The sequence below is a fragment of the Cyphellophora europaea genome (genome assembly GCF_000365145.1).
Source record: "Cyphellophora europaea CBS 101466 unplaced genomic scaffold supercont1.11, whole genome shotgun sequence".
Classification (NCBI taxonomy): Eukaryota; Fungi; Ascomycota; class Eurotiomycetes; order Chaetothyriales; family Cyphellophoraceae; genus Cyphellophora; species Cyphellophora europaea.
In genome coordinates this window covers 677,076-696,787 of record NW_008481799.1, presented here as the reverse complement: position 1 = coordinate 696,787, position 19,712 = coordinate 677,076, and the positions used below count along the sequence as shown (strand labels likewise).

The 19,712-nt window shown below is 54.2% G+C and overlaps 7 protein-coding genes across 7 annotated transcripts; 3 read left to right on the top strand and 4 right to left on the bottom strand.

The window, feature by feature from the left end:
- Positions 1-223: 223 nt before the first annotated feature.
- HMPREF1541_09934 (uncharacterized protein) lies at positions 224-977 on the top strand (the record flags this gene model as incomplete). The annotated part of the gene is made up of 3 exons (XM_008714606.1): positions 224-262; positions 315-476; positions 546-977. The coding sequence occupies 3 exons, from the start codon at positions 224-226 to the stop codon at positions 975-977; spliced, it is 633 nt and encodes a 210-aa protein (XP_008712828.1).
- An 806-nt stretch (positions 978-1,783) lies between these two features.
- On the top strand, positions 1,784-2,993 carry HMPREF1541_09933 (ATP-dependent RNA helicase fal1; the record flags this gene model as incomplete). The annotated part of the gene is made up of 2 exons (XM_008714605.1): positions 1,784-2,033; positions 2,080-2,993. 2 exons carry the CDS (start codon positions 1,784-1,786, stop codon positions 2,991-2,993), a joined length of 1,164 nt encoding a protein of 387 aa, XP_008712827.1.
- Positions 2,994-3,312: 319 nt separating this feature from the next.
- On the bottom strand, positions 3,313-4,170 carry HMPREF1541_09932 (uncharacterized protein; the record flags this gene model as incomplete). The annotated part of the gene is made up of 1 exon (XM_008714604.1): positions 3,313-4,170. One exon carries the CDS (start codon positions 4,168-4,170, stop codon positions 3,313-3,315), a length of 858 nt encoding a protein of 285 aa, XP_008712826.1.
- Positions 4,171-4,894: 724 nt separating this feature from the next.
- On the bottom strand, positions 4,895-5,644 carry HMPREF1541_09931 (uncharacterized protein; the record flags this gene model as incomplete). The annotated part of the gene is made up of 1 exon (XM_008714603.1): positions 4,895-5,644. One exon carries the CDS (start codon positions 5,642-5,644, stop codon positions 4,895-4,897), a length of 750 nt encoding a protein of 249 aa, XP_008712825.1.
- A 582-nt stretch (positions 5,645-6,226) lies between these two features.
- On the bottom strand, positions 6,227-7,186 carry HMPREF1541_09930 (uncharacterized protein; the record flags this gene model as incomplete). The annotated part of the gene is made up of 1 exon (XM_008714602.1): positions 6,227-7,186. The coding sequence occupies one exon, from the start codon at positions 7,184-7,186 to the stop codon at positions 6,227-6,229; it is 960 nt and encodes a 319-aa protein (XP_008712824.1).
- Positions 7,187-8,256: 1,070 nt separating this feature from the next.
- On the bottom strand, positions 8,257-10,142 carry HMPREF1541_09929 (uncharacterized protein; the record flags this gene model as incomplete). The annotated part of the gene is made up of 2 exons (XM_008714601.1): positions 8,257-9,185; positions 9,254-10,142. 2 exons carry the CDS (start codon positions 10,140-10,142, stop codon positions 8,257-8,259), a joined length of 1,818 nt encoding a protein of 605 aa, XP_008712823.1.
- Positions 10,143-12,272: 2,130 nt separating this feature from the next.
- On the top strand, positions 12,273-19,445 carry HMPREF1541_09928 (uncharacterized protein; the record flags this gene model as incomplete). Its single annotated transcript, XM_008714600.1, has 4 exons — positions 12,273-12,614; positions 12,667-12,842; positions 12,898-18,160; positions 18,210-19,445. 4 exons carry the CDS (start codon positions 12,273-12,275, stop codon positions 19,443-19,445), a joined length of 7,017 nt encoding a protein of 2,338 aa, XP_008712822.1.
- Positions 19,446-19,712: the final 267 nt, after the last annotated feature.

Sequence of the window (19,712 nt, the reverse complement as noted above, 5' to 3'; positions counted from 1 at the left end):
GCCGCTCTCAGAGAAACGATGGTCCCTTACAAATACCGAAATAGTGCACATTTCGCAGACATTCATCATCGATGAGGCTCGGAAACGTCAAGCGAAGCGCAGTGCGAGTTCAAAGTCACAATGCCAAGATCACGCCGAATGATGGATGGCCTGGCTCCGGTTGAAGTCCGTCTTATGCAGAGAAGAGACCGCCACTTGAAACGTCACATGTATCTAAGTGACCATGGTTGAAGCCAGGATTCGCAAAGTTACTATAGCAAATGTAAGTTCGGAAGTGCATAATTGTGTCCAGTCACCGAGTTGTTACTCCGTAGGTCAATGGCAACTTGGGGCCAGAAGTCATCAAGCAGCTTCTGGATGCAGAATTCGAAGTAACGATCCTCACCAGAGACTCGAAGCAAACCACAGGCAGCTATGGCGAGACGGCGAGGCTTCAAGTGACTGAGGTCGAGTACACTTTGCCTACACTGGTGCCAGTTTGCGAGACCACGATGCGGTCATTAGCCTTCTTTCGCGCCTTACCACCGGACCTGAGATGGCTCTAGGCTGCCGCTTCCGTTGAAGCTGGAGTATGCCGCATCGTGCCCTCTTACTACGGCGTCGATATGCGTGTGCCGGAGAACCGAGCGAACCCAGCTTTCGTGCCCAAGCTCTTGATCGAAGGTCACATCCATGAGCTTGTCGAGAAGGGCAAGATCACGTACTCTGGCATAACCACTGGCGACTTCCTGGAGTATGCACTAAATTTCGGAGCCCTGATCAACCTGGTGGGCAAGCCGTATCCAGTCTTCAAGGGCGGCGACGTGAATGCGTCATTAAGGAGTCACTCAGACATTGCCAAGGCGATTGTCAGCGTTCTTCAGAAGCCCGATGAGACCGAGAATCGTTACCTATTGATAAAATCCATGGTTACTAGGCAGAATCAACTGCTTCGGCTCGCCAAGGACGTCTGTCCAGGAGTGAATTCAAGCCAATGAGTGTTGACACCCAACCTGTGTACGCGAAGGAAAGGCTGCATACGACCAGGGAGAGCGAGATCTTCGAGCACTCCGAGACTGGATAGTGCATGACTTTGCTCGTGGTCTCTCGCACCTGGAAACAACGGACAACAAGCTTCTGGGTATTGAAGAGTGGTCCGAAGACAAGATTCGAGGTTTTCTGGCGATATATGCAGAGACACAAAGTCGCCCGGACTGGTCAGACATCCGGTGAACTTGACCTGGGATAAGACTCGGGTTGGGAAGCAGACATCTAGCACAGATACAGCGTGAAGTATGCCTGAGTTTGCTTCGAGGAAACGAGAGGAGCGTTGAGGGCCGGAAGTCCGCTCTGACTCCGTAGGATCTATGGTTGCTCGAACGCTTGCATTCCACTGACATGTATATTCACTCGCACGTTACCAGTACGGCGCCTGCTGAGACAACGATTGAAGCACTCGACGTTACTAGTCTCACGTCTAAAAACCTTTGCTCCGGGTCTGCGGTTCCAATGATACGTGTAATCGGGTAGGAGAAGCGCTTCAACTCGACAAATAGTGTCACCGTCGCTGCTCAGGTGGCCCATGCCAAGACACCCAAACAGGCAAACTAAGCGACCGAAAAAAGTGGTCCTTGCGGCTGCCTTTGAATCCTCTTCGCATGTGCACTCTCGAAAAAGATTCAGACATTCTCCTACTTGCACAGACGAAATACAACATGGCAGACGCAATCGATCGCAATGCCGAGGGTAGGGCTACACTTTCTTTCCAACACCGATGTGCACGCTAACGCGTTTAATAGACAAGATGGAGTTCTCAACCTCGAAGGAGGTCACTGTTGCCCCCACCTTTGAAGATATGCATTTGAAGGAGAACCTGCTTCGCGGTATCTATGCCTATGGCTATGAGTCTCCATCCGCTGTCCAGTCTCGTGCTATTGTACAGATTTGCAAGGGTCGCGACACGATTGCGCAAGCGCAGTCTGGTACTGGCAAGACCGCTACATTCTCAATCAGTATACTCCAGGTTCTTGAGACCGCAACAAGGGAGACACAAGGTAAATTCTAGCGCCCTATCGCTAGATCAATGACTGATTGTGGCAGCGCTCATCTTATCACCCACTCGCGAACTTGCAACCCAGATCCAGAATGTCATCATGGCCCTCGGCGACTACATGAACGTACAGTGTCACGCTTGTATCGGTGGCACAAACGTTGGCGAGGATATCAGAAAACTTGACTATGGCCAACACGTCGTCTCGGGCACTCCTGGCAGAGTGGCTGACATGATCCGTCGTCGCAATCTGCGCACCCGCCATATCAAGATGCTTGTCCTGGACGAAGCCGATGAGCTCCTCAATAGAGGCTTCAGGGAGCAGATCTACGACGTCTACCGTTACCTACCTCCTGCCACTCAAGTTGTGGTCGTCTCAGCCACCTTGCCTTACGATGTTCTTGACATGACCACCAAATTCATGACCGACCCCGTGCGCATTCTCGTCAAGCGTGACGAATTGACACTCGAAGGTCTCAAGCAATACTTCATTGCGGTGGAGAAGGAGGAATGGAAGTTCGACACTCTATGCGACCTCTACGACACACTCACAATTACCCAAGCCGTCATCTTTTGCAATACTCGCCGGAAGGTGGACTGGCTGACCGACAAAATGCGCGAAGCCAACTTTACTGTCAGCAGCATGCACGGCGAGATGCCTCAGAAGGAGCGAGACAGCATCATGAGCGACTTCCGCCAGGGCAACAGTCGGGTCCTGATCAGCACTGATGTCTGGGCTCGCGGTATCGATGTCCAGCAGGTATCTCTCGTCATCAACTATGATCTGCCCAGCAACCGTGAGAACTATATCCACCGCATTGGCAGAAGTGGCCGGTTCGGCCGGAAGGGTGTTGCCATCAACTTTGTCACCAGCGACGATGTTCGCATTCTACGTGACATCGAACTCTACTACTCGACACAGATCGACGAGATGCCAATGAACGTCGCTGATTTGCTGACTTGAGGTGGCGTCGACAGGCTGACCGAGATTTCCAGCCATCACCAACTATGCGATAGAGCGTGGCAGGGACACACTCATGGCGTTCAAAGGGACCCCTCCGCCAACGATCCGGAGTCCGAATTCAGGGCAGAATTGATAGTGGGATGGAAATGGGAAAATCATATTGAGGTTTGTCGACTGCTCCGTGAAGTGGCCAGCGTTCTCTAATGCATGCAAAGATCATTCAAAGAAACACGTCCGAGCTCTTCTGCTCTGGTGGTTAAGACATCGCCGCTCTTATCGACATTGCTGCGTCCTTGGGACTGTACTCACGCTACGTCCGCTAACTATTGTTCTGATACAGCGGATTCGCTTCCACCTCGGCAACCCACAAGTTCCATGGACGGCTGATAGTCTGGCCGATCGATTCTTCTGCGTCTGCCGCCTGCCTCTCAGTCAAAGGTTCAAAGTTGTTCTCCATCAAATCTCCTTCCGCCCCTGTGCTCCATTCCTGCAAATTCACGCCTTGAGCTGCAAGACCACCAAACGCATTTCGGAGCAAGGCCGAATCTGTCTGTGCCTTAGCGTTTTCCGTTGTGAAGACTGCTCGGAAGACGGCAATCTCGATCTCTGTGCCAAACGTGGTGAAACCGTGCTTTCGCATCAAGACGACTTTACGGTCAGGGATGTCGGTCTGAGCCGTCTCATTCTCCGGCGCTGCAAAGTATGAGGCCAGACTAGCGCCTTCGTGCTCGTTTCGGACCAACAGATCATGCGAGTCGGTTTCGTTGTAAGCATCCTCGATGTCCCACAAAGGGATATCCAGACCGAGGAAGGCCGGCATATGAAAGACAGGCTTCAGCGGCACACCGCTAATGGCGTAGGGAAGGACTTCGGGAGCATGGGCGTGGATCACACTGTTGACTTCGGGGTAGCGCTTGTACATCTCCGAGTGGATGTAGCGCTCGATGTACCCGCGTGGAGAGTCGGGATCAACGGCCGATGCGTCCTCTACCTGGTAGGTGACAAGATCGTCTGCCGATGAGACGAGCGCGGGAGCTCGGTCGGCGGACATGATGAATTGGGACGGCTCATCTGGGTGTCGCACCGATATGTGGCCGTACGCATCGCACACCGAATGGTAATGCAGGATATGGTTGGCTGTGATTAGGGTACTTATGAGCGTTGTCAAGTTGGCCATGTTTGCTTAATCTGCTACCGTGAAAACCATTTAACGTCAAGAGTAGGAAGTTTGGAGGGAAGTCAAATATGCCACCCCAGCGGCTTTTTTCTATATGAGACTTTTCCGCCCGTAGTACAGGACTCCCCCATTTCCATAACACAGTACGCCCGTGTCCGTGCCTCTTCCGATGACCTGGTCCCGAGGGTTGAAATGCAGCGCAAGTGGCTTCCGTATTTTCTCCATGGTATTCGCTCCCCCGGCCTTTCCCCGCAATTGAGAAATACCCAAGGTACGTACAGGTAGCTAAGCGACGATCACCCACCCACACCCATGTCTTGACTCCTTATTCGCAACCTTTTCCCCCGCACGCACCACGGTAAGCGTACCCGGGTACTAGTAGATCGGCGCGAGCAGCATCAGGGCTCATGGATGGTCAAAGTCGCTCATGCCCGTCATGGAGGGAACAGGTTTCGAACAGTGGGGAAGAGGTGCTGCGGCGGTGGATTGAGCTGTGAGTTCCGCTGCGGGGGCTGCGCGTTTGCGCAGTCAGCGATTTCGTGCTTGTTCCGTTCCTTGGGCAATGTACATTGCTTGGCATGGCGTTGTGTGGTCGCAGACGCAGCATTTGGCGAGGTGCTGGTGCTGGTGCTGGAGTGCGGTCTTCCTGCAGCTTGGTTGCGACTTGCTCCTTTCGCGCGCGCCGCCATAGTCTCCTTTTTGGGAATCAATGCAAACAGAGCGTTCAGGCCCCAGCACCGTCAGCACCGCCTAGCTCTTTCACCGCCTCCTCTTGCCGGTCATACACGGCGCGTAGTTGAATGCGAAAATCTGCCATCCTGACGCCCAGAATCTTCAGGATGCTGGTCTGCCGCGAATCCAGCACGTCTCCTTCCTTGCACACCAGATAGCCCTCGTCCCCGACATCCAGCATGCCGCCCTCGGGCGCATCCTCGAGCACGACCTTCCCAGCCTTGATGCGCGTCGGCACGCCCAGCTTCCTCAGCTGCGGCTCAATCGCCAACGGCAGCGGATCCTCCTCCCCGCCCTCAACGCCGTACATGGTCGTTATCTCCCCTGGCGGCACCCTGACGGCCCTGCTCGCCGTCGCGCCCGCCCGCGCATAATCCGCATTCCAGAAGCCCGCAAACGCAGCCTCCACGTCCGCGACATCCCGGTCCGTGAACAGCAGGCCCACCTCACCGCTCAAATAGGGGTTGAGGCGGCTCACGCCGGGCACGACCTCGGATTGTGCATCGCGCCCGAGGGCAACGGCCATGACTTTTGTCTTGCCCATGGCGAGGCGGCTGTCGGAGAAGGCGGCGCGGACTTGTTTCAGGAAGGTGTTGCGCGTGTTGGTGACGGAGAAGACGAAGATGTAGCGGTGTGTGGTGGCTAGGTCTTGGATTGAGGCGTGGAGGCGCCGCACCAGCGTTTTGCGGTCTTTGGTCGTGCGGGACGTGGGGACGGTGCGTTGGCGTTTGGAGGGGGGCATGGTGACGGTAGTGTGTGCGTGAGTGGACGAAGATGTTCGGTGTTGCTGGATGTTGTCGGGTTCTGTGTGGGATTCGACGGGGGTCTGAAATGTGTACAAGAGAGTGTAGCAGTGGTAAGTAGGATGCGCTTTTGGCCGAGCGGTAAAGATCGAAGACTTCGAAAAAAAATGTGCCAAGGATTTTGGAGAAAGACTTATCGATAAGAAGTTGGCCCCAACTTGTTCTTGCTTTCATCTTCGGCATCACCCGAGTAGACGACGGGACAGATCTTGTATTTGCAATGGACCTTGAATCTCGTCGCTCCCACGCCGCTCATGCAGCGTGGGCTTCGCTAGCAGCGCCTCCGGCCATGGGTTCAATACGCGGCAGATATGCTCGAATCGAAAGTAATGTATTCAGCTTCCAGCATGCATAGAGTCGGCTGTCAAAGGCCTCTCCCGACTTTGGTGCCGCCAGACCCCTTGCCTTTTCATGTTCCAGACGCTCCTCATAACTCAAGGTGATTTACTCGTTGGGAAATCAATTACTCGAGGATGACTCCGCGAAACCAACCACAACGCCTAGATCCATTGTCCCAACGGTTAGTGTTGACCCTTTCTAGCTTGAAAGCCCAAAAAGCCGCCCTTCCTCCTTCCATGGCGACCTGGGTCTACCCTTTGGATTGCGTGAAATTCGTCCTCTGTCCGCCGCGTGTCACCGGTCTTGTGTTTTGTCCCACATCCAGGGTCGTCATCGTGGAGGACAGTACGTCTGCCGAGAACCCTCTCTGACTGTGGAGCTGACTCAACTTCTCTACCCTTGCCTTTCTCTCTCTCTCGTTCCCGGCGTCTTGCTGGCTCACTGACAGTCGGACCCAGCGGAGCTCGTACCGAAAACCCTTCTGGAGCTGTGGAGTGCTGTTTCAAAGACTTTGAAAAGATCTCGATCATCCGGTCGGTGGCTGAATTCCAGCTCTTCTTGTGCACTTTGCCAAGAATACCAAATGTGATGCCTTCGCTTGATTCGATGTGCCAGAGCTCCCTCAGGTTGATGAGCGAACTTGCTCTCGGCTTCGCTTGTCGGCCTCCCCAAGAGAGCTGCACGCAGATATTAAACCAGGGACCATTGCTGGATGAGCTTATAATCTCATTCTCATTGGCTGTGAGGGCTGCATGATCAACGCAGAGATATGTATCGACTACCGCTTCGGCGTCGTGACGACAGAACGTCAGGCAGGTGAATGAATTTCCGTCTAATCGTATGATGAGCATGATCCGGTCGTGGATACGTGAGTTGACGTTGACATCTCTGATATGGATGATCTGCCGAACAAAAAGCCTTTGAGCATTGGTTGCCTTGTATTCGGGCCGCATGTCGACGCGGCTAAGAGCGGAATGCGAATCTGCAGAATCAACATTTTCGTAGCCAGCAAAGTCGTTTAGGTCCTTGAACTTCCCTGGACGCTCACCGAGCGCTATTGGCGCGGTCGCGGGACTCGTTGGGATTGGTTCCCGCGCAGGGGCCTCTGGAGAAGACTTCGGGAAGATCGATGAATAGTTCATGTCGGGTCGAGCGAGATATTCCTTCAAGAATTCTCAATTCTGCTTTCTGAGGTTGAGGCACAGATCGCACTGGCAAGTATGCAGCGGCTGTTGATATCGATCAAAGCCAAGTCGTAGAAGAGTGTGGATGATGATGAATTAGTTTCCGTTCAACATCGACGACAACTCCGCTTTTGTATCCGCAGCGCTAGGGAGACCCTGTCTCCCAAAGACTTCCACGAGCCAAAAGGAGGATTTCTCCCAGAGTCTCGTGGACATTGTGGCCGTGGCTGAGACTGATGGAAGTCACAAGCCGAAGGGGAAGCGGCGATTGAAAAGCTTATTCCGAACATTCGAGAGATAAGGAATGTAACAACTGTCTCCATTCGCTGTTCGTGGCCAGGCTCTGTTCAAGGTGGCCCGTCGCTGGTTTGCAGAATGGTTCGCAGTTCGCAAGGCGACTTTGCGGGATACGGGCTGAGGCACCTTCCCATTGGCTGGCCAGAGTCGGTGACTGCATGGTTGATCCCCCAAGGCAGAAGTCCTTCCTCTGACGGAAGATTGGGAGTTGAGCCTTTCGGTCAGCCTCGCGATATTGGGACTGGGCTTTTGCGCAGAGGCTGTGCTCTCTGACTTCAAAGTCGTTGAGAAACCGTTATCTAGACCCTTGGCATTTTCTGGGGAAGTCGCCACAATCACCGCTGGATGACGCCCTACTTTGATCAGATGATGCCTCTAGCCACGAGGAGAGTGGCTGTCTTGGTTTTGTGATGCATCTCTGATCAAGATAAGAGCCGTGAAGCGTTGGTTGCCATATGTCCAGATACGGCAATGATGGGCGAAGCCGCCGCGTTTGGGACTTCTGATAGTAGCCATATAGTTGCACTGCCTCCTCCATGCGACAATGAGCATCTTTGAAGATCAGCAGACACACAGCACTGTTCTGCTTTGGGAACATCAAGACAATGAGAGAGTCTGACCGGGAAAACTCATCCCGAAACCTTGGAGAATACAGCATCCTGACAGTGCGATGTAATCGAGGAAGGATCAAGGGCTGCCATGGGTTCCGTGCGAAATGTCATAATTCTTAATTAGTCGTATATCTTGAAGCTCCAATCCGTAATGGGCACCTTATCCCAGGCGTCCTTATTCACGAACGCGCTCGCGCTCTTCGGCGGAACGGGGAAGTCGCCCTCGCCGTCATCATTAATCTTGACCGAGTCCTTGACGGCGCCAAGGACATCGATCCACGTCTCACCCGCATGCTGCTTTCCGACAGCCATGGAGACAGACGCCGATGAGATGTCCTCCACACTCGAGATCGTGACCGCCAGGCCATCTGCGTGCTTGTCATCACCACTCCGCGTCCAGCCCATGACAGACGATTCATCGCTGGCATAATCCTCCTGCTCGCCATACGCAAAGTACGCTCGCGCGGCCGCCAGCTTGCCAATGACCGCCGCGTTCTGAGCTGGAGCGAACTCTCCTGACTCGTTGTACATGCCAAACAGGTCACCGTAGAAGATGCAAGGGTAGCCCTCCTGCCTTAGCAGCGTGAAGGCGTAGGCCTGTGGCCGGAACCACTCTTCTACGAGCATCGTGTCGGCGTCCTGACCCGCTTGAGTGTCGTGATTGGCGACAATGGTGACGGCGCTGTCTGCCTGCTGGGACAGGATCGTGTCGTTGAGCATCGTGGCCAGCGAGGTCTCGTCGCCGCGGCCGAGGGCTGCGAATTTGTCCAGGAGCGGGACGTCGAAGACTCGGGCGACATGGTCGATGCCCTCGAGGTAGGCGATGAGGCCTTCGGTGTTGGTTGTCCAGTACTCGGCCACAAAGGTCATGGCGGAACTGGTTGGGATGCTGGTGACCCACTCTCGGATGAAGGCTCGGGAAATGTGTTTGGCGGCGTCGATGCGGAAACCGGAAAGGCCCAGCTGGCCGGTGACCCAACTTCCCCAGAGCTTGACGTCGGCACGCACGGACGGATTTGCGTAGGCGACGTCGGCGAGTAGGAGGTAGTCTATCGGGATCAGGTTAGTGAGATCATGCACATTGATAGTGGGGATAGCTTTCGAGGGTAGTACTGACCAAAATTCCCGTTCTCTGTTGAGACGTCGGTGGCGAAATCATTGTTCACGCCGTCCACTTTGAAGACGCCCTTAGCGTCCGTGCCTTGGTCGTAGTCGATGGCCGAGAAGTCGTCGCAGCTCCATAGCTTGTTGCTGTAGCGGTTGCCGCGTGATGAGAAGTTGAAGCCCACCCACACCGGCGACACTCGAGTTGGGTTGATGGCCTGCTCTCGATTCTCCGGGTTGAGTCGCGTTATAGCGCACGAGTCTACGTGGTCCGCACCACTTCGCTGGTTCAATGCAGCATCGGCGAGGATCCCGATGTTCCACTTGTGGGCCTCTTCGGCTAGTTGAGCCAAGTCGTCCTTGCTGCCCATAGCGGTGGCGGTACGACCATGGGTTTCGAACTCGCCCAGATCCCACAGATCGTACACATCGTAACCAATACTTCCTTCGGTAGCTGCCTTGGTCGGCGGTGGAATCCAGAGATTGGTTACACCGATTTGATGCAGTTGACCCAATACGGAAGACAGACGATGCCAATGCTTGCCGTCTTTGGGGATGTACCATTCGAAGCCCTGGACTAGCAGCGGATTGGTGCTCTCTGTCAGAGGTGTGACAGTCGGCGTGGGAAACGTCACAGGCGCTGCGGTGGAAGCAGCTTCAGAAAGCTTCGAGGTGGTAGCTGAGGGACTTTTTGCTTCCTGTGAAGAACTCCTCCCACACCTATCGTCACCACCGAAGCAGACTCCTAGAGGGACGGCGATCGCTAGGACAGCTACGACAGAGGCGACTCCGAGCAAGATGGTGATCGGCCGCGACAACCGAAAGGACCCAGCACCTTTGCTGGCCGCTCCTTTGCGGAGAGATCCATCGAGCGAGCTCTGGGAAGAATCGTTGTGATGCATTGATGGCTGAGTTGAAAGCCCGTGAGGGCAAGTGGATTTACGACAGCAGGTATTGAGGAGCGGAGGCAAGAGATAGCCTTGGTATCATAGCGAGGCTCGCAGAGACGTACCGGTAGGGGTAGTAAGTGAAATGCTTCTGGATCATGGAGAGGCGAACATGGGACTCGCTAGTTTGTGGTGGACCTCACAATTCTGAGGCGCACGATGGCAATCAATAGGGGCTGCTTGTCTTGTCGCGAATCGAAACATCGGATAGCAAGACTTTTCGCACTGGCCAGAACCATGACAATCTCTGGTCGCGTCGGCATTCCCTGAGTCTTCCGGAGGCGCAAGCCGGTGCGCTAGCGAGCAGCCATGGAAGCCTCATAGGGGTTTCCCTGCTATAGCTTCAAACCATAGTGGGTATGCTAGTCGTTAGACTCATTGACACCATTCGACTCTTGCAGATATGAACCCTGCACCGATAACCAACCCCGGCTCTGATTCAGCTGAAATAGCTCGCGCCACGCGGTGATAGTTCCAATTGGCCACAGTCACGGACCCAGGTGTCCGAAAATCTTCACGCCACCTAATTCAGCATGGAAGAAGCCGGTACGTCACATGCAGAAGTTTGCAAGACATGCATTTGCGTACATTAGTAATATCGTTTCCTTCGTGCGACCTTCCCCCGGACTCCCGGTTGACAGCCTTTCACGAGTTTTCGTGAACCCCTGAATAGCAAAGGATGCAAACGCGCTGACGTGACGCGAAGGTTTTTTGGCGCAAAGCTTGGCTTGAGTTTAGCCTAATGCAGGTGATACTGACGAGCGCCGAGTCCGGCAGCGCGCGAGCTCGGGAAAACTCTTTACGGAGGTACAATCGGGTCTGAAAAAGTCTCTTTCCACTGTTCCCAATCTAGACCTCTTGCCTCATCTCTGTTATCATAGCATGGAGCTTCTTCGTCATTCGATTGGCGAGCGGGCCAGCAGCCCCTGCATGTGGTCGTTGGTGGATTCCCGAATTCGGCTATCTCGCGCTTATTATTGTGTTTTGAGACACACAGTTTTGCTGTGGTCGAATTAGCATCTGTCCCAACACGTTGGGACCCTGCAGTTCCACAGGCCACGATCCTTGCCCCAGGCTGCGTGGCACACCCGGAGCGGGAACGGTACGTTCGGCTGAGGCTTTGTCACTCGCACACAATGTCTGCACCACAGTCTCGGGTCAAAGCCTGCTCTGAGACTGGCCGGTTTCGGCCGCCTCGGTGCTTGCTGTATTGCACGACGATCTTGACTCGTGAACCACTTATGTCCGTACCAGGTATCCGAGCTGTGTGTGCTCTCCGTTCTGTGGACAGCTGAGAGATCCACTTTCAGAAGAATCAACGTCGTCGACCAGCAGGGCCGAAATTATGGACAGACTTTTTAAGCCGGAACCAAGACAAACACCAAGTGCTGCTAGCATCTGCGCTGTTTCGTACCTGGCAGAAAGCGGATCCGTACTCCGTACTTTGCCTTTTTCAACGTTTGACAGATGTGTAGGGCTTGTCGACTTGAGCTCGGCTCAGACACACTTAGGCGAATCCGTCACACCTCTTATCAGAAAGCCAGAAGTGGATGATCAGGGGCTGTTCTTGGTCCCCTCTCGGACGATCCAAAGCAGTTCCTGCATATATGGGTACCAACGGCCAATTGGATACCCGAGCACGTGCTGCTTGGGCTGACTACTGTGGTAAGATGCTCCATCTATGGAACCACTCCCGGCTTCCCCCAATTTGACTCACTTGACGCCGGGATGGCCGGTCCTGCTCCAGAAGCATATGCTGCGCGCCACATGTGCTGTCGGATGATACAAGGTGGGACCTTGTGGTGAGCTGAGCATGGCAGTCACTCCTCGGCGTTGTCTGGAACCTTGTGGCGGCATCCCAGCTGCCCGCCTACTCCTGACATCAGACGAAAGCATCGAGACGATCAGCTTTGAGCATGGAGCCGACTCCGATGTGACTCCGGATCATCAGTCTCGAGGCTCCCCCACTTGCCTTCACGGTTGTCTGCGATGTACTCACCTTCCCTTTGAGCAGTCATTCCTTTGCAGCTGTGTTCAGCGCGCCGCTCACTGCTGCTTGAGGCTATTAGACCTCTTGCTTCAACCATGTATTCGTTATTCGTTTCGTTTGTGCTTTTCAGCGTGGCTTGGGGCTTGAGGTTCGAGCAGCAGCACATCGGCTATAATCTTAACGAGAACGAAACCGCGGTCGAACCGAAGGATTATTGGGGCAAATGGGACAATCACACCTTTCAGCCTTCGCCATCAAATTGGCGCATGCCTACCTTTGTCCTCACCATTGACAGATTCATCGATGGCAACCCTACGAACAATAATGCTAATGAAAGCGTCTTCGAGTCGGATTGGATGGCCAATCAGTTCCGGTTTGGAGGAGACACTGCTGGTCTATATGACAGCTTGGACTATCTGGAAGGCATGGGCATCAAGGTATGAGCTTGGCGGTGTCTATACAAGACCACAGTCAGACTGATTACGCCAGACGATTTATTTTACCGGGTCAATGATGTTGAATATGCCGTGGTCCCCGGATGGATACGGTCCTCTCGACTTCACACTGCTCGATAGGCATCATGGCAACATCGAAGAGTGGAGGGATGTCATCTCCGAAATACATCGCCGCGGCATGTATGTGATTTTTGATAACACTGTCTCGACGTAGGTCCCCTCCCGCCCCCCCACAATTTTCCCGGTCACTAATCCATACCCGCAGCATGACCGATCTCCTTGCGTACGGCAATGGTTTTACGAATAAGACTGCCGAGTTCAGGTTTTCTGAATACGATTATCTCTGGAAGGGCCCAGAGAGATACCACGACTTCGTTCCTGGAAACGAGTGGAACGCGAGCTGCGAATATCCAAGAATATGGGAACAAAATGGCTGGCCTCTCCCGAAGAATGTCAGTGACGCTTTCCACGGGTGCCGCGCCAGTGAGTTCGATATGTACGGAGACATCAAGGGAACCGGTTCATACCCCAGCTACGTCAACCAGCTCTCTCGATTTGCCTCGGTTCAGGATCGTCTTCGAGAATGGATGCCTTCGGTCCTCGAAAAGATCAACAGGATGTCTTGTCTACAGATTACAATGCTTGACATTGACGGCTTCCGTATCGACAAAGCGGTACAGGTCACTATCGACGCACAGGCAGACTTCTCCGACTATCAGCGCCAGTGCGCCCGGTCAGTTGGCAAAGACAACTTCATTATAGTTGGCGAGCTTGTGGCCGACCCAAAGCTTGCTTCGATCTATTTTGGTCGTGGTAAAGAGCCTGATCAGGAGCATCTTACCGAGCTTGAATCTATCACTAGCAACGGAGACACGGATCCAAGCAAATATGTTCGGCCCCTCAACAAGGTTGCTCTTGACGGTGCGGCATTCCACTATGATGTGTATGGCTCACTCACTCGTTTCCTTGGCCTTGACGGACCTTGGGGCATGCTCGGTGTCGATTGGGCAGCCATCTGGAACCACTTTTTGCTCACTCAGGATATGGTAAACGCAAACACTGGGGAATTTGATCCACGACATATGTTTGGTACTACCAACCAGGATGTTTTCCGCTGGCCCGCCCTTGCAGACGGTACGTCGAGGCAACTTCTTGGCTTGTTTGTCACCACGTTGGAGCTTCCTGGAGCACCTATGATGTTCTACGGAGAGGAACAGGAATACTACCTTATTGAGAGTCTTGCGCCAGATTATGTCTACGGTCGCACGCCTTATGGATCCAGCAGGGCATGGCAATTGCATGGCTGCTACGACCTGGGCGAAGAACTGTATGTCGACATGCCGTTCAACTCTTCCAAATACGGCTGCTATGATGACAAAGTTGGTCTCGATCATCGGGACGCTTCTCACCCTCTTCGAAATCTCTTCAAGCGCATGTTTGAGCTCCGAGACCACTATCCGACCCTCAACGATGGCTTTAACCTTACGACTCTCGCCACCTGGACGCGTGACGTCTATCTCCGTGGAAGCCAAGGCATGCCTTCACCCACAGGTCTATGGAGCGTCTATCGAGGCCGCAGCGAGGCGGTCCAGGACTTTGACGGCCAGGAATTTGGCAATCTGGGTGTCTGGCTGCTTTTCCACAACGACAACACGACCATTACTTACAAAGCGGATTGCTCCAGCCTCAAAAGTGTGAACGGCTCTATTCTGTCTCCTTACGATGCAAACACAACGGTCCGCAACCTCTTCTATCCTTACGAAGAGTACACACTCGAGACGTCAAGATTCGTCATTGGTATCGAAGGCTCTGATGAGGTCAATGGCTGCCTGCCGTCCGTGGAGCTGGAGCCATGGGGTTTCAAGGCTCTCGTGCCTGCAGATAAGTGGCTCGAACCGAACCCTGTGATTACGCGCGTTCTTCCTCATCACGATGAGAGGCTGGCGTCGACAGTTGCTTACGACGACACCGAGGTTGTGCCTATCGAGATCCGGTTCTCCCAAGAGATGGACTGCAATAGCGTGGTTGATGGCCTTGTGATCAATTCTACCGCGCAAGGAGGCAAGGCGGCAGAGCTTGACCCAGACAGTGTTCGCTGTGGACCCCTCGATGATGACGTGCCAAGTCAAGTAGGATACGTCCCGACAGCTTGGTCATTCCGTGCAAACCTCCGAAATGTTGCGAACGGTGTCCATACATACACGGTAACCAATGCGACCAATGCCGACAGAACTGGTTCGACAAACGCGAAGGACAAGTTCATGTTCCGCATTGGTGCGAGCGACAACCCTATGGTCTTCCCTCTGACGTCCAATTATACTGCTGGTCTCTTGCAGAAAGATGTTGATGGGCAAATGAGCGTGAAACCACGTGCAGCAGGTGCGGACATGCTGAGATACTCCACCAATTGGGGTTCCAGCTGGAGTAGCTGGCAGAAGTATACTGACGAAGAAATCACCGTTATTCCTCAAAAGTGGTCAGGCACCAAACGACAGGCCTGGACGGGCGACCATGTTACTCTCCAGTACTGGGGCAGGGCCGCCGGCAGCAGTCATCATGTTCAACATAGCGATCTTGGCTCGACCCTTGAACGCAGGTGGCCGCATGCGTTTGTTCACGGAATCTGGAACCAGTGGGGCTTCGACAAAGGTCTCGATAACCAGATGAAGTTGGCCGATAACTCTTCGTGGACTTTCGACCTCTACTCTGAATATCCGACCGATTTCATCATCAACGTGTGGGGAATGAACCCAGATGGCAATCCTGACAAGTCGGCAGCGTTTGGCGACATTGACCGAAACTTTGTGCTTGACTGGCTGCAGCCGACCACGATTGCCAGGAATGTCATCAACGTCTCTACAGTCCCGGTGGGCGGCATTGGCTATCGTATTCTAGTGAATGATGGCAATTACAGCTTCGGCTACACTCCGGTGGGATCAGTTGCTGCCCAAGCAGTCGCAATGGTCCTACTCTGTCTGATCCCTGTGGCTTCCGGCATTCTTGGGGCATGGGCATTCGCCAAAGTGTTCTATGGCGTCAAGTTCAACAAATTCGGAACGGCCAATGCTCCTGCGAAGAAATTGTTCGATACGTTCAAGTCTCTGAAGCCTTCCCGGAAAATCGAGAGCCAGGAGCTAGCCCGTATATTTGGGAAAAGCCTGCCCCAGCAACCCGCCGGCTACAACTATGAGCTTGCTACCGCAACGCCTCAGAAGTCCGTTCTCATCGCGACAATTGAATATGAGATAGAAGATTGGAAAGTTAAGGTCAAGATCGGTGGGTTGGGAGCCATGGCTTCCCTGATGGCCAAGACCATCCACGACAGACAATTGTTCTGGGTCGTCCCTTGTATGGGTGGCATAAACTACCCAACAGATGAGAGTACCGAGAGTGAGCCTTTCCGAGTGGTTGTCCTCGGCGTGGAATACCGTGTCCATGTCCACTGCTACACGACCAAGAACGTCACCTACATTCTATTGGACGCTCCGGTCTTCAGGGCCAGGAAAGCCGCCGAGCCATACCCCCCTCGCATGGACGACTTTGAGAGCGCTGTCTACTACTCGACCTGGAATCAGTCCATCGCGGCCGCCATCAAACGCTTTAACCCAAGCATCTATCACATCAACGACTACCACGGTGCAGTGGCACCTCTCTACTTATTGCCCGATCCAGTGCCCTGCTGCTTGTCACTTCACAATGCTGAATTCCAAGGGCTATGGTCTCTTAAGGATGAGAAAGACATACAACATATGTGTGGAACGTTCAATCTGGGCAAGGATGTTGTGAACAAGTACATCCGATTTGGAGACGTTTTTAATCTGCTGCACGCTGGCGTGAGCTACTTGCGCGAGCACCAAAGCGGATTCGGTGCTGTGGGCGTTTCCGACAAATACTCCAAACGGACACTTCAGAGATATCCCATATTCTGGAGTATCAGCCGTATTGGATCATTACCAAACCCGGATCCGGCTGACCTTGCAGAGTATGTCAAGGCCGCAGCCAGCGAAAAGCCACAAGTCGACGAGGAGGCTGAAGCTCAGAGACCTCTGTATCGTCGGCAAGCTCAAGAGTGGGCTGGACTCAACATCGACCCAAATGCCGATCTCTTCATCTTCATAGGGAGATGGTCAAAGCAGAAGGGCGTTGATGTCATCGCTGATGTCTTCCCCTCAATTCTCAAGAAGTATCCTTCGTCTCAACTGATCTGTATTGGTCCTGTCATCGACCTGTACGGCAAGTTTGCGGCTCTCAAGCTAGAGAAGATGATGAAAATGTTTCCTGGTAGGGTATATTCCAAGCCAGAGTTCACTGCTATCCCGCCGTACATCCACAAGGGCGCAGAATTTGCTCTAATGCCCTCAAGAGACGAACCCTTTGGTCTTGTTGCGGTCGAGTTCGGTCGAAAGGGAGCCTTGTGCATTGGTGCACGAGTGGGTGGCTTTGGTAATATGCCTGGCTGGTGGTTCCCGGTCGAGTCTATGACCACGGAGCACATGATCAAGCAGTTCCATCATGCGATTTTGATCGCGATGGCCTCCAAACCTGAAACTCGGAGATCGATGCGCGCATGCTGTGTGACTCAACGATTCCCCGTCCAAAAATGGCTCCAAGATCTGGAGATTCTATACTTGACGTCGATCAAGAAGAGCTACAAGCATGGAACGCCAAAGCCGTCAGCTATAACGCGCCCCCTGCTGAGCCTGCGTTCCACTCCAATGGGCAGTCCGATGACCACACCAGCCCGAACCCCCTATGGAAGATCGCCTCTCGGCAGTCCTGGAATGCTAACACCAGCATCGGCGAGAAGCTTGTCCCGGAATGCAAGCCCAACAAACAGCCGCCCTGGGTCATCCCAAGGAGGATCCCAAGCAGCATCCCAAGCAGGATGGTATCAGTCTATGGATGCCACCTCGACCCCGACTTCGCCACACCTCCCTCCACAGTACGGCCGGAACTCACCAGACTCGGGCTACTTCAACTACGCTCCAGTTCCGGGTCAAAGCCGCGGTGATTCGCCGCATTGGCCGACAACGCCTTTGACACCCAGCGCGCTGTTCCCTCCAGCTACCAATCATCGACTCAGTGTCGGCTCTATTCGTTCCAAGAGCGCCGGTCAGCAGATGGAGAAGACGGCTCCAGTCTTCGACGATCCGAAGATGAGGTACTACCAAGCCTACTCAGAACTGCTGGATGACCTGGCCGAGAAAGATACGTCTTCGAATCAATTCGGGCCGCACATCGAGGATTGGCTGGTAAAGAGCGAGCAAGACTGGTTCGCCGGCTACCACAATGCGTCCCTCGGCATGAGCTCGACAAACTCGTCAACAACATCCTTGCTCCACGGCATGAAGTCCGAGAAATCCAAAACCCCTAGAGCTTCTGCTTACGTGGCTCGAGTCAGAGACTCCCGCGATGCAGCGGACTTCCGAGGTATACTGGGTGACGACTATGAAGTTCCGAATGGCTTGAAGAAGTTCCTTTTGCAGAAAGCCGGCACCTGGCACTACTATACAATCTTACTCGCCCTGGTAAGTCCGCCCTACCTGGCTTGGACCTCTAGCTAACCTGACCAAACAGGGCCAAATCCTCTGCGCCAATCCCTACCAATTGACTCTGCTAACCGGACAAATCGGCGCACCTGCCATCGAGCTTTACGTGCTGTGCACCATCTACCTGGTCACCTCTGCTGGCTGGTGGATACTCCATCGCTACATCCGACCGATATATCTACTATCCGCCCCCTTCTTTTTCTTCGGTTTCGCATTCATGATGCTGGCCATTAGCAGCGCCAGCAAAGACACCGAAGTCACGGGACGCCTGTACAACGTTGCCGCAGGGGCATACACTTTCGGCTCGTCAGCCTACGCCCTTTTCTTTGCGCTCAACTTTGGCACTGAAGCCGGCATGACCGCCGATGTCTGGGCCTCACGCGCGGCCATCATGGCTGGACTCCAGCAGCTCCTCGTCGCCTTTCTCTGGTACTGGGGCTCCTTCCTCACGCAGACGACCAAGAGTGCCGACGCCGCCTCCGCGATGGGCACATCCAAGCTCCTTCTCGGCCTCGGCATACCCTTTTCCCTCTTCCTCTGGGCCATCGGCATCGTCGTCTTCCTCGGCCTCCCCTCCTGCTACCGTCAACAACCGGGAATCGTGCCCTCCTTCTACCGCTCCCTTCTCGGCCGTCCCTTGGTCCTCTGGTTCCTCGTCGCGGTCGTCCTCCAAACCTTCTTCCTCTCCACCAACTACCCGCGCAACTGGCTCTTCCTATGGTCCTCCCCATCCGCGCCGCGCTACGCCGTCGCACTCCTAACGTTTTTTTTCTTCGGCCCCTTCTGGCTCGCAATCATGGCCGTGCTGGGCCGCCTCACAAAGTCGCACGCCTGGATCATCCCCATATTCGCCGTCAGCCTCGGCGCCCCGCGCTGGTGCCAGATGCTCTGGGCTCTTTCCGGCGTCGGCGCCCACATCCCGTGGGCCGCCTCCCCGGCCCTGGGCTCGCTTTTGAGCCGCTGCGTCTGGCTCTGGCTGGGTGTCCTGGATGCTCTGCAGGGCGTCGGCATCGGTACCATGCTACTCATGAGTCTGACGCGCGTGCACACCTTGTTCACGCTCGTGCTCGCGCAAATCGTGGGCGCGTTCACCACCATGTTGGCCCGCATGGTGGCGCCGCATCGCACGGGGCCTATGCCGGTGTTCCCGAACCCGGCTGCCGATGGCGTGGGCTTAGGACCTTGGTTTTGGGTCGGGTTGCTGTGTCAATTGCTGGTCTGTGTTGGATTCCTCAAGGTACGCTGCCATCCCCTGTTTGCTTAATCTTTAGAGAACCGATCCGCTAACGCATCTGTTTCTTCCACAGCTCTACCGCAAAGCCCAGCTGCAAAAGCCTTAGAAGACCATTGTCACATTGGACACATGTCTTGTAACACGTTCACTTACGGCCCTCAAACCTGAGAGCCGCATAGTTCCTTTTCACACGCTCAAAACCCATGTCTCCAAACGTTATATTTCTTGGACGAGTGTCATTTCTACGGGTGTTCTATTACGAGGGATATGAAGAGGGCAAGAACTAGGTTATACTCT